Raw genomic sequence first — 15,148 nt, forward strand, 5'->3', positions numbered from 1 at the left:
GAGAAAAAAAACTACGCAGTTATAAGGAAATATGTAGAGGAATAGTAGAGTGATTTGTCGAAATTATTGAATAAATTAAAGAACAATGTAGTTAAAAGTAAGTAAGTAAGTTAAAAGTCTTTTTTCTACCTGTAATTTCTAGGAGTCCAGAGATACAGAAAGTCCCTCTGTCCGGAAATAAACTAGTCCACAAAAAAAGCTTGGTGTTTACAGAGGATAACGAAAATCCTCATTTCCGTCACTTTTGAAGGTTGCAATGTTCCGTTTCAACGAAAATTTTCATACACGTAATTTGGAGTTATTAGATGCATCCTTATCACGTGAGGATTTCTCTTGTTTCTCGAACGGTTACAAGTTCACCGCACGCCACAAAATTCCATTGGATGTGTTTGATTCTCCAGAAATCTAATAGCTTGTGAATTACATCTTAGCCAGTGATATCCGTGTCGTTATAACCATTATAAATTGGTTTTCCAAATCAAACTAACATTCTGGATACTGAAGGGTTCCGTGTCAGTATGACCATTATAAATTATTACGGATTGCCTTGTCACTTAGGATATTTACCATAAATCTTCGTGTCATTAGTAAAAAAAAATAGAGTGTTAGCATTTAGATAATGTATTAAAATGTTAAAAATTCCCTTCAAAGTTTCGCTGAGATACTTTGTGCTGGTCTTCACCACAAAACATTATAGAAAGAACAGCAGGGAACCCTTAATGTAAGAAATCCTTGCATTCTGTAGCTGGCTAAGGATTAATCCAATCACCTTTAGGATACCTCAAAAATCAAAATATTTGTGTAGAAGTTTCCCAATAACATAAAGAGAAAATAGAGCGAAAGAATCAGGGAAACATCTTGTAGTCAGCAATTAGTACCGTATAATACTTTCCTGAAATAAATGGAATGGATTCCGATAATGCTTACTTCATTAATACGATCATTTCTCGTTAGGTGAAAACATCCCTAGAAATTGATAAACATATCATAGTTTTCAAGTAAAATATGTAAATTCAGATGACAATTTTATGGATTTATCCAGATATTCCACTAACAAAATGGAATTACTGAACATATTGAATAGAGCTTGATTTTCACCAAAAATAGCGCCATAACTAAAAAAAATCTGGGAACGATGTGAACAAATTTCCCCCTCGTTTTTGAAAACTTTACATTAGGCGAGAGGTCTATGCTGCATTTATGAGAAGATCGTGTCGAAAATTGCAAAAAGCATCTTTCTATAAACTTTTCACTTAATAATTTAATGTTATTAAGTGTCTTTTCAAAGTAGAACCATTATGAACAGCTGCAATTCAATTTCAAATTCTTCGGATGCTCATTAACGAACTTTAAGGACTAATGATTTCCCTTAAAGAGGCAAAACGTGTGAGATTTTTGTGAATCGCAAAGATTCATATAAGCATATTAGTGGGGGATTCTATTTTTATCACATATATCACATATATTATACAATAAATATATTAAACATTTATTTTTATAATATCCTATATTTCATTTATTATAATTTATATTTATATATCATCGTTTCAGGACCATTTTAATTAGATTTGCATCACATGTCAATCAATAATGTCTATCCTTGATTGCCCTCAATATGATGACTGCTGATAAACTCCCTCAGCGAGTGCGGTGAGCTGTAGACCAGGATTTCTATCGATATCTATCAACAATTAATGTTTCCTCATTTCCCTCGTTTCCTGTTTCCTCCTCTTTTTTTTCCAGAGATTGTAATGCTGAATATGTCAACGACTTATTCTTCAAAACGCCCACTCATTTCCATGTCAATTCCGGAATTGAGGGCCACCACTTTGTCTGTTCGGTCAATAGATCATTGAGCAGGCCGATCAAGTCAAAACTTCCTACTTTTCTTGGAAATCACCACAGACTCACTGAGGATAGTCGACAGGAGTTACAATCTTGCCGTATGATTCTGAGAGTATGGCGTCCATAGCACTGGAATAGTTCTGGATAAATGTCAAATGTCCAGAAATGGACAGCACTAGTGCTGAATGCGTCACGGTCACAAATTATCAATTGACTACAGGTCAAAACCTCCGTTGTACGTGATCTACCGGATCACACTCATAGCACGTGGTGGTCTCTGGAAAAAAATTCTCGGGATCTATAATGAACGCCAGACTAGCACATAGTCTTCGCCGTTTATAAGGGTAAAACTTCGTTATTTTTTTCCTTTCCAATATCTCATAAAAATAAAGATGTCCAGAAGTTTGTTATTAATGAAAATGTAAAAATTTTAACCTACAGTTCAATCCTGTTCACTTTAATCATAATTTTGATAATTAAAGTTATGATCGCTTGCTCGGATATGAAAATGTTTTAAAGACATCTGGGAGAATGAATGCTCAGAAATCTCTAGATGCTCCCGTAAAACTCAAACAATTTGAATATGAGAATTGAATTTTTTTTATTTATTTTTTTTTTGAAATTTGAATTCTAAAAATGACGGAAAATCGTTGTCGTAAAACTATAGTCACTGAATATCCATGCCGGAAATGTGAATTTACAAAAATTTCTTCTGGAAGGCTGACAAAGATAAGCCTCAGGCAACAGATTTAAAATATATCTTAATCTGTAACGTAGCGAATCCACGAAGAATAACATTCTTTCTCAGCAACATAAGTCAAATGAAGTAGCTACTGTAGTTACTGTTTGTACATGTTGAATTAAAATATCGTATTAATATTTTTGATATTCTTCATATTCTTAAAGAGGGTGGAGACCTTCAATACTAGTCAACAAAATGATATTTAGATGTACTTTTGTTTTTCATCAACAACAATCGAATATTTTTTTTTTCTTAGAAATCTTCATTTCATAGTGAAATCAAACAAAATTGTACTACAAATCACAGTTAAAACCCTGGAAAACATGATAAAAAATACAGGATGACAGATATAGGATGATTAGTGTTCCTCATTGAGGACATACTATTTGCATATTTTCATTATGCGATAGGAAAATTTAAGTAGATCAATGCACATCACGAATTTTCTTTGTATCTCTACAAGAGAAAAAGCGAATAAACAGAGATGAAAATAAAAAGAGAAGAGTTTTTTCACGAGTGTGTTAATTTCTGATATGATTTATTGTGACGATCATGGATACCCGAAATAAACAAAAAAAGCATTCGTACCCATTTCACATTAATATGATTGGTTTTAAGATTCAGGATTTCGGTGCAGAATTAAAATATTGTTCTCATATCCACAATTTTCATCTAGACGCCAAAACTTTATCTACGAGACCGTTATTACACGAAAAATCCGCTCAGTTTGAAGCTAAGCTTCTAAACTTGTGTTAATTCTAAAACAGCGTTTATACTTTTGTAGTAGCGCGTATATCTTGTCTAACTTATTGCCTGAACTGATAGAGATATGCAGATTTATGTGGTTAGAGATCTCATCGCGTCATGTGATTGATCACGGGAAAAAAAACTGCATAAATATTATTAGGTTTTTGGTGAGGTTTGAGGATAACAGGCATAGATGGCGTTCTCTTAAAGTTATACAAAGAAATACTCACTGCACTCGTTACCTCATCATAGTCATTTGACTCTTTTAAATAGCTACACAATCAAAGATTCGAGTATGAAGTAAAATCATATCATAACACTGTTCTTCCCGACAAGAGATCCCGTATGGATTGATTGGTAGAATAGAGTTTCAAACAAGGAATGCGAGTGTTAATAGTACATGTTTTGGATTTAAAAAAAAATTCGATAAAAATGGGAAAAATTTTTTTAAACAATTCGTGAGAACATAGCTTCACAAATGATCGTTTTCTCTCCGAGATCTGTACGTATAATAGAAGTTTTACGTTCCGGCGTGAATGAATCCATACGGATATTACACTGTGTTGAACGATCACATAATTCGTATTTGCTTGTTAACTTCTGATGACGACGTTCCGCTGCATCGTTATTATCACACAAGCAAAATTCCCTCGTACATGAGTCAACAGCAGGTATTGGAGTCTCGAGGGCAGACGATCCGCATTGAATACCCTAGAATAATTCATAGATTATTGTTGTTCAGGAAAAGGATTTTATAAAGTGACTACAGCGGCTTAAAATTAGCTTTATATCATTCACAGTGTTATTATTTTGTGGTTTACGAACACGTTTTCATTCTTTCACGATGAATTGCGTGGGCGAGCTGACGTGTCGGGTCACTGTTTTTCTCCTCCTAGACAAATCTTTTACCATTTTATAACCTTTACTACATACTTACATATTCTTTTCTGCTATTATAATATTTATTCTACAGAATGAAGTTAATTATCTATGCTTAACCGATGCATAGGTGCCGCTCCCGAGATTACCAACACTAAGAAAACATCTAGAACGCTTAGCCAGTGACCAAAAATCCAATCTTTACGATCATCTGAAACGGGGAGTAGTAATTAAAAAAGGTATTTCTGATAATTTATCGTGCACGAATTCATGTCGTGGCAGCGAAATAATGATTTTGGATAACTTTGAATGAATTCCTCCTCATTAACAATTTAGAGTAATTAAATGGTTGAGTATACAAGAAATTCTAAGAAAATAATAATAATGATGATAATTCTAAGAAAAGCTAACAACCAATATGTAAAACCTCTCAAATTAAAGAGTTAAATTAAGATATTTCAAATCAACGTCACCATGAAGGAGGCAAAAAAAAAATGTTGGATGATATTATAGGAATACGGTAAACATATGTACTAAAACACATCTGACGCAGAAACGGTTTTTGTAATATTTCCAGATAAATATTTCTGTAACTATTGCGTAGAGGTGTATGTAGGTTGTAAGCGTTTTTTTCTTCAGCGCGAAAAATGCACATAAAAACTTCAGAAAAGTAATTCTAAAATATTATTTATCATTAGGTTAGGAATTTCTTTAATCTACAATATTTTCCTGCTGTAATTTTTTCTTCGTTATTGATCCTTGTTTACTCAGATCCTTAAAATGTAGTGATAAGTTGAAAAAAGGCAGCTATTTTTGACATCCTCAATTTTTTGCAACATATCGAGGTGATAAGACCGCAGAAGCTGCTCGAGAGATTTATGTTGCATATGAACGTCATCCGATGAGATTATGGAAAATCCACAGCAGAACAAAAAAGGCTTGGAGAACCCAAAAGAAAAATTAGAAAAAAAAAAAAACCAATAGTTGGCATAGAAAAACTATTGAACGATGCGAGCAACAACAGTGTAGTGCATCATATTTTCAACTAATTTGCAGTAGTTGTTTTTTTTTCTCGCAAAAAAAAAGAAAAAAAAAGATTTTTTGCTCGACTTATGACAATAGGATCAACTGGTGATCCGTTTACAAAGTTAAAATCCTTAATTTTGAAGCGAGAATCATTTCTTAATGATGAGCGCTATTTTCAAAAATTGCTCCCTCTTCATACACAGCAGGTAATTTCAGCATCAAATGCCTTATCGTCTCGATTAAATGCAAAAAAAAACCAGTGGTGTCGAAAATCCTCCATTTTCTCCTCCTGGCACTCCAACCTTAATCGTCTAGAAAGACACCCCAACCTTAATCGTCTAGAAAATTAATTAAATGAAATTCTAGAATAGAACGTTCTTGTAGAGTGGGAGATTATTTTTCGATTAGTTATATAAAATATTTCTGAAATGTTTATAAACTCTGGTTGATGTAGCGCATTTGGTAAGAGGTTCGGCTGTGACAGCATGATCGATAGCTCAAATCCGCTCCAGTGCCAATCAAACCTTTCATCCTTCTTTAAGGGATCGATAAATTAGTACCAGACTTGTTTCAAAGGATAAGAACACTGATTTGACACATCGGCTCGTCCCCGTAACTCATTGTAAGGCTATAAAGGCGTTCGTTGTCCTCAAACGATTCTTAATTGAGGTCGAACGCGCAAGTGCACCTTCATGTGGATTGAACAACGCTATGTATTTTACCCTTTACTTTTGAATTCTACTTGTACTTTTCAATTTGGAAAAGAAATTCTTATGAATCACTGCGCAACCTAATATTATAGTGCTTATAAGAGAAATAAATTCTGTAATTTTGACTCTATAAAATTGTTTACAAACTATCCAGCTCAGTCTTTTTACAGAACGTGGAAATTAGCATCCTTAGGGATAGTTAGATTATTTATACTAATCTATTTACTATGATTGCAATAATTTCATATGTATTGCAATCGCACCCGGTCATTACAATCCTCAATGTACCACCCAAACATCAACATCCGAAATCCAGAAAATAGTGACAATATTGTTTGTGGATAAGAGTATCTAATTATCTAACTATCGAATTACCTAAACCTCGTTTACATAGCGATATTTCACAGCATATTGTGGATTTAGAAATGAAAATGTTAAGAAGAGAACTTTTGAGACTCGAACGTCATTTGTTGAACTTTCTTTGAAGGATGTCATTTCATTCTCATTTATGTTTATAGTTGAGTAGAATTCAAGATAAAAATGCAAAAATTTTCCGACTATTCCCTTCAAATACGGATCGTAGACAGGAAAAAAAGCAGTTTGAAAGATGTCTGCTTGTTTACACGCCTTTGCTAACTCGCCTTCTCAATTAGATACCTAAACAAACCGCACGTTTCTCTACGTCCACAATCTCAATGTGATTAGGCGTAGGTTTTTTTTTTTCAAACAAACTCTCATTCTTAGCAACTTCTTTACATAATCGTATTTGAACAATCAACGGATAACACAACGACGTCATCAGGATTTAATTTCAAACAATTCCACGCGCTAAAGACGCTAAATCCCCGCTAAAAGTTTAATTAAAACTTACTTTTTCGCTAATTTTTATCATATTTCTGATAGGAAAAGCAGATAAAGATGTCGACATCAATCCATTTGAGCAAAGAATAGCAGAAGAATTGCTGTAAAAAAAAGATATTTATCCATTTGTGCATGGATAATTGTTGAACTTGTTATTCATGCCATAGTATCATTAAGCTCATGCAGTTTGCAGTATTTGCGTTCTGGATCAGAAATTCAAAGGAAAACTTGTCCAAAAAAAGCTAGAAAAAGCACGAAAAGCAGCCAAACTCGATAAAATAAGACATGTATTTCTTACAAAGTAATTAACGTCTAGTTATTTCGTTGTCAATGCATCGAGTGGGCGTACGCTATCGTATTGGCTGAAAAGGTCGCCAATATTTCAATTTATAAATACCTTATAACGGAATGATAGATTGTAATTTACGTAAATATTGATTTGTTAATATTTTAAGCACTTTAAACAATATTTGTATAGTTCGTTTTTAAGTTCCAACTTATTTCTGTCGATGTACTAAAAGTATATGAGTTCTGTCTTTTTGCAAAGTTTCGTTTAAGTTCATTCATCATGTTTGCGTGGGATAATTTTGTTTCTATAAATTCCCTCTGATGAGGAATAAAATTTCATTTCCTAGTTCCAGAACATAGAATAGAAGTAAAACTTTATAATAGACTTTCTCCGTTCGGCTTCAAAAAAAAGTTCCAGAAAGAAAAAGAATCGCTATAGCTATGAACCGCAAAGATATGGTAAAGGATTTCTGGAATACGATTGTTCTAATGTGTTTCTGGACGTGCGCCAATCACAAAATCACTCAAATCTGCTTCAAAATTCGCTAATTCAAAATTACAGAGGAACATTTTGAAATTCCATAAAAAATTGTGAGTATGGTTGTGGAAAAGTGCAGTGAACAAGGAATCTTGTCAAGTGTTCAATATTAATTCTATGCTTTCATTTTCTATCTGACAAAAAAAATTAGCAATTAAAATTTAATCGACACGAACACTAGACCTAAATATTAAAGGGGTTTAGAAGAGAAATATTCTAGTGATTTTTACTAAAATAATAGTACATAGGAATATTTTTAAATTATGTACTTTTACCAAGAGTACAATGCCTCAGATTTCACCTCGTAAATTTGCTCCTGCGCCACCAAATATGTGTATTTCAAAGAATATAAAAAACTATTACAATTTTTTTCAACACTAAAAAATGAGAAATCTTGAATCCCTTGATTTCTAATTAGTCCTCCCAAAAAAATCTTAATTTTGAAAGTATATTCCTCTCAATTGTCCTTTTTACATATATCAAACATATTTTACTTTATCTTATTATCTTATCTTTATAATTTATTTATTTTATCTCAGAATCTTTACGTAATTTTATCTCTGCCACTTAGTCCTTGTCAAAATTCACTAAGACATCCAAAATCGACAATATTCATAACTATAAAAACTATTTAGCGCATATTTATACACACAGCAAAGGAAGTCGTATGATACTGTACAGTTACTGTCTCTCCAGACTCTCTTTTGCTACTTTTCCAATGCAATTTTTTATCATTCATTTTATTATTTTATATTTTTTTCATTTATTTTATTTTTTATCATTTGTAACGTATGTAAAAATACATATATTTCACCATAAATCAATATCTAATGATCTCACCGTCTCTCATCACTTTCTTTGTCGATCGTTGTATGGACCAATGCTATTGTTGTAGAATTATCCTTGTCATGTACAATTCTTGGCAATAATTTTCCAGTAAACATCTAAATTTACTACGCTAACACGACATTACTTTATACGGGGAATTTTTGGAGATTTTTAAATTTCATGGATTCAAATTTATTCACCTGTCTAACCACATCGCGAAATTGTTGCGACATTCCACAGTAGATTGCAAAACGGAATGGATACGAGATAACAATGAGCACATTCCTGAAGCAGAGAAGCTATCTAGCTGATGTTCATTACTATTTTCATTAAATGAATTCTTTTTTTTATTGGAACGAAACAGGCTGAAGGTGATGGGTTCAACAAACGAATTTTGTGGAATTTCTTCCTAATTTCCTGAGAAAAAGCACGCATATCTCCTGATCTCTCTTGTGGATCAACGCATATTCATTTATTTTAGGAGTAACGATGAAGAGATTTGAGCCTAGGAATATCGGAAATTTGTCTCGGAGTTGAACACGTAAACATAATATAGATTAAAAATTTGCTTACATCACAATGAATTGACATATTTTCGTGAACGACTTGTAAATTTAGAATGCAAGTAACAAAGATATGTAGACGAAAGCTATTAGTGATGTGTGAAGAAAAGAATAATCCAGAACGTTTTTCATATCTAATTTCCATCTTTTTTTACCAGAATTTTTAACGCATTAAAATTTGTTGTTCCGGTTAAAATTTCGGAATATCTAATGTACTTCCTTGTTAGGCTTTTGCTAACGAGGGAAATTGTACATTTTCTAGGATATAACGCTAGTAAAAAACATAATTTTTGGGATTCTAGAAATATAGTCGACTTTTCATATATTCAAGGAAAAACGCTAGCTTAAAAAAATGAAAAAGCCGCGTTGAAGCTGCGAAAAAGTTCAAAATTTTGCGTTTTAGTTTTAGATCCTCTTTTCTAACATTTTTTATTCTTCCCTCTCATTGAGCCCTAAGTATGAGTAACTACTTTCTCACTCACTCCTCTCTGCAATCAAACGTACATCTGGGAAATTGATGGCGTGCCTTTGGATGTGAAGCCTATTTTCCCACAATCCATTTCCTTTTTCCTCCCTCTACGATTCCACGCCATTGGCGGTGAAAACAATCAAACGATTGTTTATGTTCTTTTTTTTCCAGAAGTTTACTATGTTTACAGTAATTCCTATCATTATAAGCTCACCTCACAATTAGTAGAACGTTTAGAAGTTGATAATTGATCACGTAGGACTTTAACGATACTGACAAAACGTGGATAATAAATATCAATGCCGCAGGAATTTCCGTCACCAGAAATAATACGATAACCACGATAAGCATTCGAGTATTCTGAAAGAAAATCATATTAGTAAAATCGTCCACATAATAAACAAGACCAATTTTAATGTTTAGAATTGAGTTATCGCCAACTCAGAGTACATATTCCCTCGTATAACGAAATCATTAGACGTTTCATCCTATTATTGAAGTGGTTCAAAAAGAAAATAAGGCTTGGTTGGTCCTCATTGAGGTAGCGAGCAAATGAAAGTGAAAGAAAACTCTAGAAAATATAGACCTCATGAGACATAGGAATAATTATGAAAATTTCTTTGCAGTCACAAAAACTAAACAACTCCTTTCAGCAAGAACAAAATTTTCCTAATTGAGATGAGCATGGGACTCTTCACTCCACAAAAAAGAATAACCATAAGAAGCAATTGATGACATAAAGGAAAAATAGTTAAGGATTGGGAAGGAAGAGACAAAAAAAAAGAGAGAGAGGTGCACTTTTATTGAACAGAACGGTCACAAATAATTAGTATTCAAGTTTAATTTCTTTCTCTATATGTTTTTTTTCCTCATTGACTGATCCTTGACAAATAACAAATGAATTTTCATGAGCAATTTTGCGTATGATTACTAGTATTTTTCAATCTGTTCCCTTTGCTTTTTGAGGATAAAACATTTCACCGTTTTATGAAAGAAATACAAAGCTGATTTAGCAACAAATAAAACAATGCGAGCGGTTAACTTTCAAAGTAAGTTCTGATAATGCAGAGCAGACTTCAAACTCAGATATAAAAGTGAGTATAATTTCGGATCACCTGCTTCAATCCTTGAGCTCGTTTCGGCTCAGTAACGCTTTCTTGTGTTTTTAGAAGTTTTGGAAAGTTCTTTTCATGTGTCAAGGAATCCGTCGACGGTGGTGGTTCAGAGAATCTTCGACGAGCTGATCTGTAATATGTATCCTTAAAGCAGATAAAGGATCAAAGATTCAGAAAAATATGTAAATTCCTTTATCTATCCGTATCTTTATTATTTTTCAACAACTGTTGTTTCTTTCACTGGATACCAACTCGAAATCCATCCTTGTCATTTTACCGCTGAATGAACACGTATCGCTGATATACAATCCCAACTCACACTCAATACGGAGGATGGCTATGCAAGTTCCTCATTTGTGGCAAATCCACAAACAGCCAGCGTCTAAGTTACTCATCGCAGAGGCGAGAAAATTCGAATGAGCACACAAACATCATAGAAATACACGTAAACGTTCACACTTCTTCACATCCACTTCTGCCTCTCGAATGATCACTTGAGAAGAATAAGAGGTAGGATCCCATATTCAGAGAAAAAAAATGTGAATCCTTCACACCACTTCTCTTTCATGAGTGTTTACGTTTATGCGTTTTTTTGTGGGTCGAAATGATGGGGGAAATTTCCGGTGGTCGCGTCGTTCATACTCAAAAATACTCTACATCTATTGTTCGTAGCCGTGGAATGAGTGTATACGCTCAGTGGAGTTGTTGGTTTTTCTACTCATAACAATCCGCTTGATTGAATAGATGTATACCAGTATAGCAGTGGGTACAGAGTTGAATATTGTTGAATGTGTGATACGAGGACGGTGAATTTTGTGGACAAAGGTAACGGGATGAATTCGTAGCGAATCCTGAGAAATATTGCGTTCTACACAACGAGGATACTTGATTTTTCTTCACGCAAAGCGTTGTCGATGCTCTAAAAGGATTTTCTCATCATAGAAATTCTGGAATCTTCTCCTTCTATATGTGTAGCCTCTCCTTCCTCTCTATGCTCTAAAATCAATGTGGTTTGTCTTCTCCTGGAGCATATTTTGCTTATATATCCAGACAAAGGCATACTCTTAAAGCAAATCACTCATGCAGATCTTCTAAGAATAAAAAAGTTTTTCCATAAAAAAAGAGTCATTAAAAGGAGTTCCAGTTCTATGTAGTAAGACGTACTTAGAAAGAAGGCTAGCATGTCGTTTGTCGGCTAATTGAATCGCTCGGATGAGTTTCCATGTGAATACCACAAGCATTGCACACGGTATTAAATGTACAAATACAGTTTGTGCACAAAATGTAAGATTATAGAATACATCGAGACCAATTGCTCGTAATAACCACGTTTGTCGTCGATAACACATACGTCTTGTCACTGAAATAAGGAAATACGTACTCTAATAATAAAAGTACAAAAGGAGTAATAAGTAATTAATAAGTAATTCCTAAAAGGTAAATACCATTTTTTCTATAATCCATTACATCAAGCGATTCATTTTCAAATGCTAATACATCAGGAATATACATAAAAACAGCTGCTATACAAATAATAAATATCACCTAAATATTTCGAATTGTGGGGGGGAAAAACGCAACAAAGCAACGAAATCCAATTATTAATAATTGATAACTCATTACTTACTTGTTTACTGCGATGAATCGTACAAAATCGACGAACAAGCGTTGGTACACAAATATAAATATATCGTTGTATAGCCAAATAAACAGTTAACCAAATTGCTGTTGTATGAAATATTGACGGTAATACAGCAGCCATATACGGTGCAGCATTACACCAAAATGAAGATAGACCGTATTTAATGTCCGCTTCAAATCCTAAAAGTATGAACACAGATCCTGGAAGCCTGGAAATAGCACCACTGAATCAATTGTTGGATTTATTAAATATCTAATTGGGGTAGAAAGTTTAATATGTTGATCTCTAAACCATCTCTATAGAGCGGGTTCTTTGGATTATCAAAGAACGCCCGCTGTCTACACAATTCTAAATTACCTGATTAGAAACGTAAATGTAAACTTTTTAAACGCGATAAACAACTCTTAGTGAAAAAATAATGTGATAAACTATGTTATTAACTGAATAGGAAATTATAGGTTATGACAGCGGTATAATTTATTCTGATTGCCATGTAATCATCCTCGATAATCTCTTGGATGGCAAGGATATCAGAAAGGTTAGCAGAAATTAAGGAAATGAAGGGGAGCCAGCAAAGATAGATGTATATTTTTTTCAAATGGATGAATTAAATAATAAAATCATTCAGTATTTAGCAAATTCATCAATAATTCAACTTTCAGTGATGTATAAAAGAATGATAGAAAAAAAAACTACAGATTCATTTTTCATCTTTGATTTTGGTAAAGTCAGTACTGTTCTAAACTCTGCTACTATTTCTAAAATTGTGAAAGTCACGTTGTAAAAATTATGCAAAACTCATTTATAAGTAAATCGTATGATTTAAGGGAGTTTCTTGCGGTGCATTCATTGTAAATGGAACTACTGTAGGTCTCCTTTCATTTTTGGAATCAACATAGGGCCAAAAAAAGCGAATGTTTTTAGTTCCATGCACTTTTAGCACGACAAAGAAAGTTCAACTTCAATTTCATGACAGTAGGGAATTAGGATACAGCAAAAGACTGCATGAAATAAGTCGTTAGTCGAAAAATTGCAGTTATTGAGAAATTTGAAACAGTTTGAAACTCAGCTACGTTGTGCAAATAAAACGATGTTGACTGATCGTGCTTGAGAAGATTCTCGCCTAATTTTTTCTTTCGAGAATTCTGAAATATGATCTCACCTGACAATGTGAAATAATACATAAACCATGGCATAACACATAGTCCTGTTAACAATTCCGAGACCGCCATTGCTAATAGCACATAATTTGTTGGAGTACGTAGATATTTATGTGATAATACTATTACTATAAAAGAATTTGTTGCCAATGTTAACATAACAATTACTGGCATCACATAACCATATAGTGGTATCGCCCAGTGCATTGGTACCTGAATCAAGTAAAAAAATGAGTTCAATAATGTCTAATTCAATATTTCATCATTTTGTAGGGAGATCCATCGATTTGAGAAGTTTTTCTGGAAGTTAATATTATTGCGCGTAAGCATAGAGCTATTATTTCTGCAACAATATTGCAGCACGATATGAGTGTTCTTAAAACTTTTGGATCATTTAAAAATGCGAAAAAAAAACTGTATATAAAATCAGCAAACGATTCTTATCCACAAAAAAGCGCTAAAGATCAAAAATCCAGAAAAAAACTTCTATCATTTTATCGATTTTCTAAAGCATAACATTTTTCACGTTCGTAAATGCACGCTAGTACAAAGTGTACGTTTAGTTCATTGTATGAATAATTACGCATACAGTAGTCTCAAATATATCGTTGTTGGAGAATGTTCTATAAACACTCAAAAAAGTCTTAAAAAAGCTGAAATATCTTTGCACAATCGTCTCGTGTCAGCGTTTTTTTCCGAGGATACCAAAAGGGTTTTTTTTTGCTTATGGTGTGTGTCAGACCCGGAACGTGTAAATAAATAGAATTTGATGTTGCATGAAATTCAGTTAGCGAGCCAGACACCACCGAAAACATCAGAACTATTAAAAATTATCCAGGCTACTATTGGAAGTCCCATATGACATCGCGTATTTTCACATTCAAGTCACCCTCTTCGCATTTATGATCGTCATGTTGCTTTAGGATAGCGTTGGGTTATGATTACATATGTATGTTACGTGAGGTACATTGAGGTATACAGCATCCTCATGAATCCTTTATAGTTCCCTCACGACACTAGAAATAGCGTGGTGATCAAAAATTATGGTACTATGAACGACGACGGGGAAAGACTTCTAGGAAGACAGTAGACATAGTCTGTGTCAGTCATATAATCGATCCTAGAAACGTTGGGATAAATATCCAGGAACTGCTTAAAATGTTGGTTATCTACGTAAAAACTATTGCAGTGAATTGGTGGATGTCAAAAAATGTCGAAAAAAAATCCAAAAATACTGATTAAAATACAATGTTAACCATGTAATTTGTGCCAAGAACGAATGAAGTAGTTTTGAAAAAAAACCACACCATAGAACCAAAAAACGTTTACGGAAACGAACAGAGATAAAGTGAAAAAAAGAGAAATAAAAGAAAGAAGAAATGTGCTAAAATCAATTACCTGTGACGGTATGCTCACAATACGACAAGATCGATCGTATATACAAGATGGTTGATCCATCCGAGCATATGATTTGTAGGACATCTAGCACAAAATCTAAAAAGTTTATTTATTTTGAATTCATAGCAAATAGTGAATCTGTATAGACGCTCATGTAATGTGAATACGACAGCCTTGGACGTACTTAGGGGGCGATCCACAATCCTCGATGAGGAGATGAGCACCCGATAGTTTTCTTCTTATGTTGTCGTGCAACTTCTAAATATAGTCATTCCCTTTTTTTGACTAAAGAGGCTCGTACAAATATTGAACGAGAAAGATATGAAAGGCACGAAAA

General features: G+C 33.5%; 2 protein-coding genes across 3 annotated transcripts in view; both read right to left on the reverse strand.

Moving 5' to 3' along the window:
- RB195_025886 (uncharacterized protein) overlaps positions 1–1,970 on the reverse strand; it is a gene marked incomplete at both ends in the record, with an annotated part of 21,248 nt that extends 19,278 nt beyond the window's left edge. The window contains one exon of the mRNA XM_064214212.1: positions 1,912–1,970. Within this exon, the coding sequence (XP_064070093.1) occupies positions 1,912–1,970 (59 nt within the window). The remainder of the gene's footprint in view (positions 1–1,911) is intronic.
- RB195_025887 (uncharacterized protein) overlaps positions 1–14,895 on the reverse strand; it is a gene marked incomplete at both ends in the record, with an annotated part of 22,293 nt that extends 7,398 nt beyond the window's left edge. Inside the window, 11 exons of one of the 2 annotated variants that reach the window (XM_013454070.2) lie at positions 3,782–4,045; positions 6,821–6,911; positions 8,477–8,580; positions 8,665–8,749; positions 9,711–9,856; positions 10,612–10,741; positions 11,776–11,971; positions 12,057–12,156; positions 12,239–12,432; positions 13,416–13,626; positions 14,812–14,895. In XM_013454070.2, the coding sequence (XP_013309524.2) occupies positions 3,782–4,045; positions 6,821–6,911; positions 8,477–8,580; positions 8,665–8,749; positions 9,711–9,856; positions 10,612–10,741; positions 11,776–11,971; positions 12,057–12,156; positions 12,239–12,432; positions 13,416–13,626; positions 14,812–14,895 (1,605 nt within the window). Of the gene's footprint in view, positions 1–3,781; positions 4,046–6,820; positions 6,912–8,476; positions 8,581–8,664; positions 8,750–9,710; positions 9,857–10,611; positions 10,742–11,775; positions 11,972–12,056; positions 12,157–12,238; positions 12,433–13,415; positions 13,627–14,811 lie in introns of those variants that run through there. The other variant, XM_064214214.1, reaches the window with a different exon arrangement.
- Positions 14,896–15,148: the final 253 nt, after the last annotated feature.

The sequence above is a fragment of the Necator americanus genome, chromosome X (assembly GCF_031761385.1).
Source record: "Necator americanus strain Aroian chromosome X, whole genome shotgun sequence".
Taxonomy (NCBI): Eukaryota; Metazoa; Nematoda; class Chromadorea; order Rhabditida; family Ancylostomatidae; genus Necator; species Necator americanus.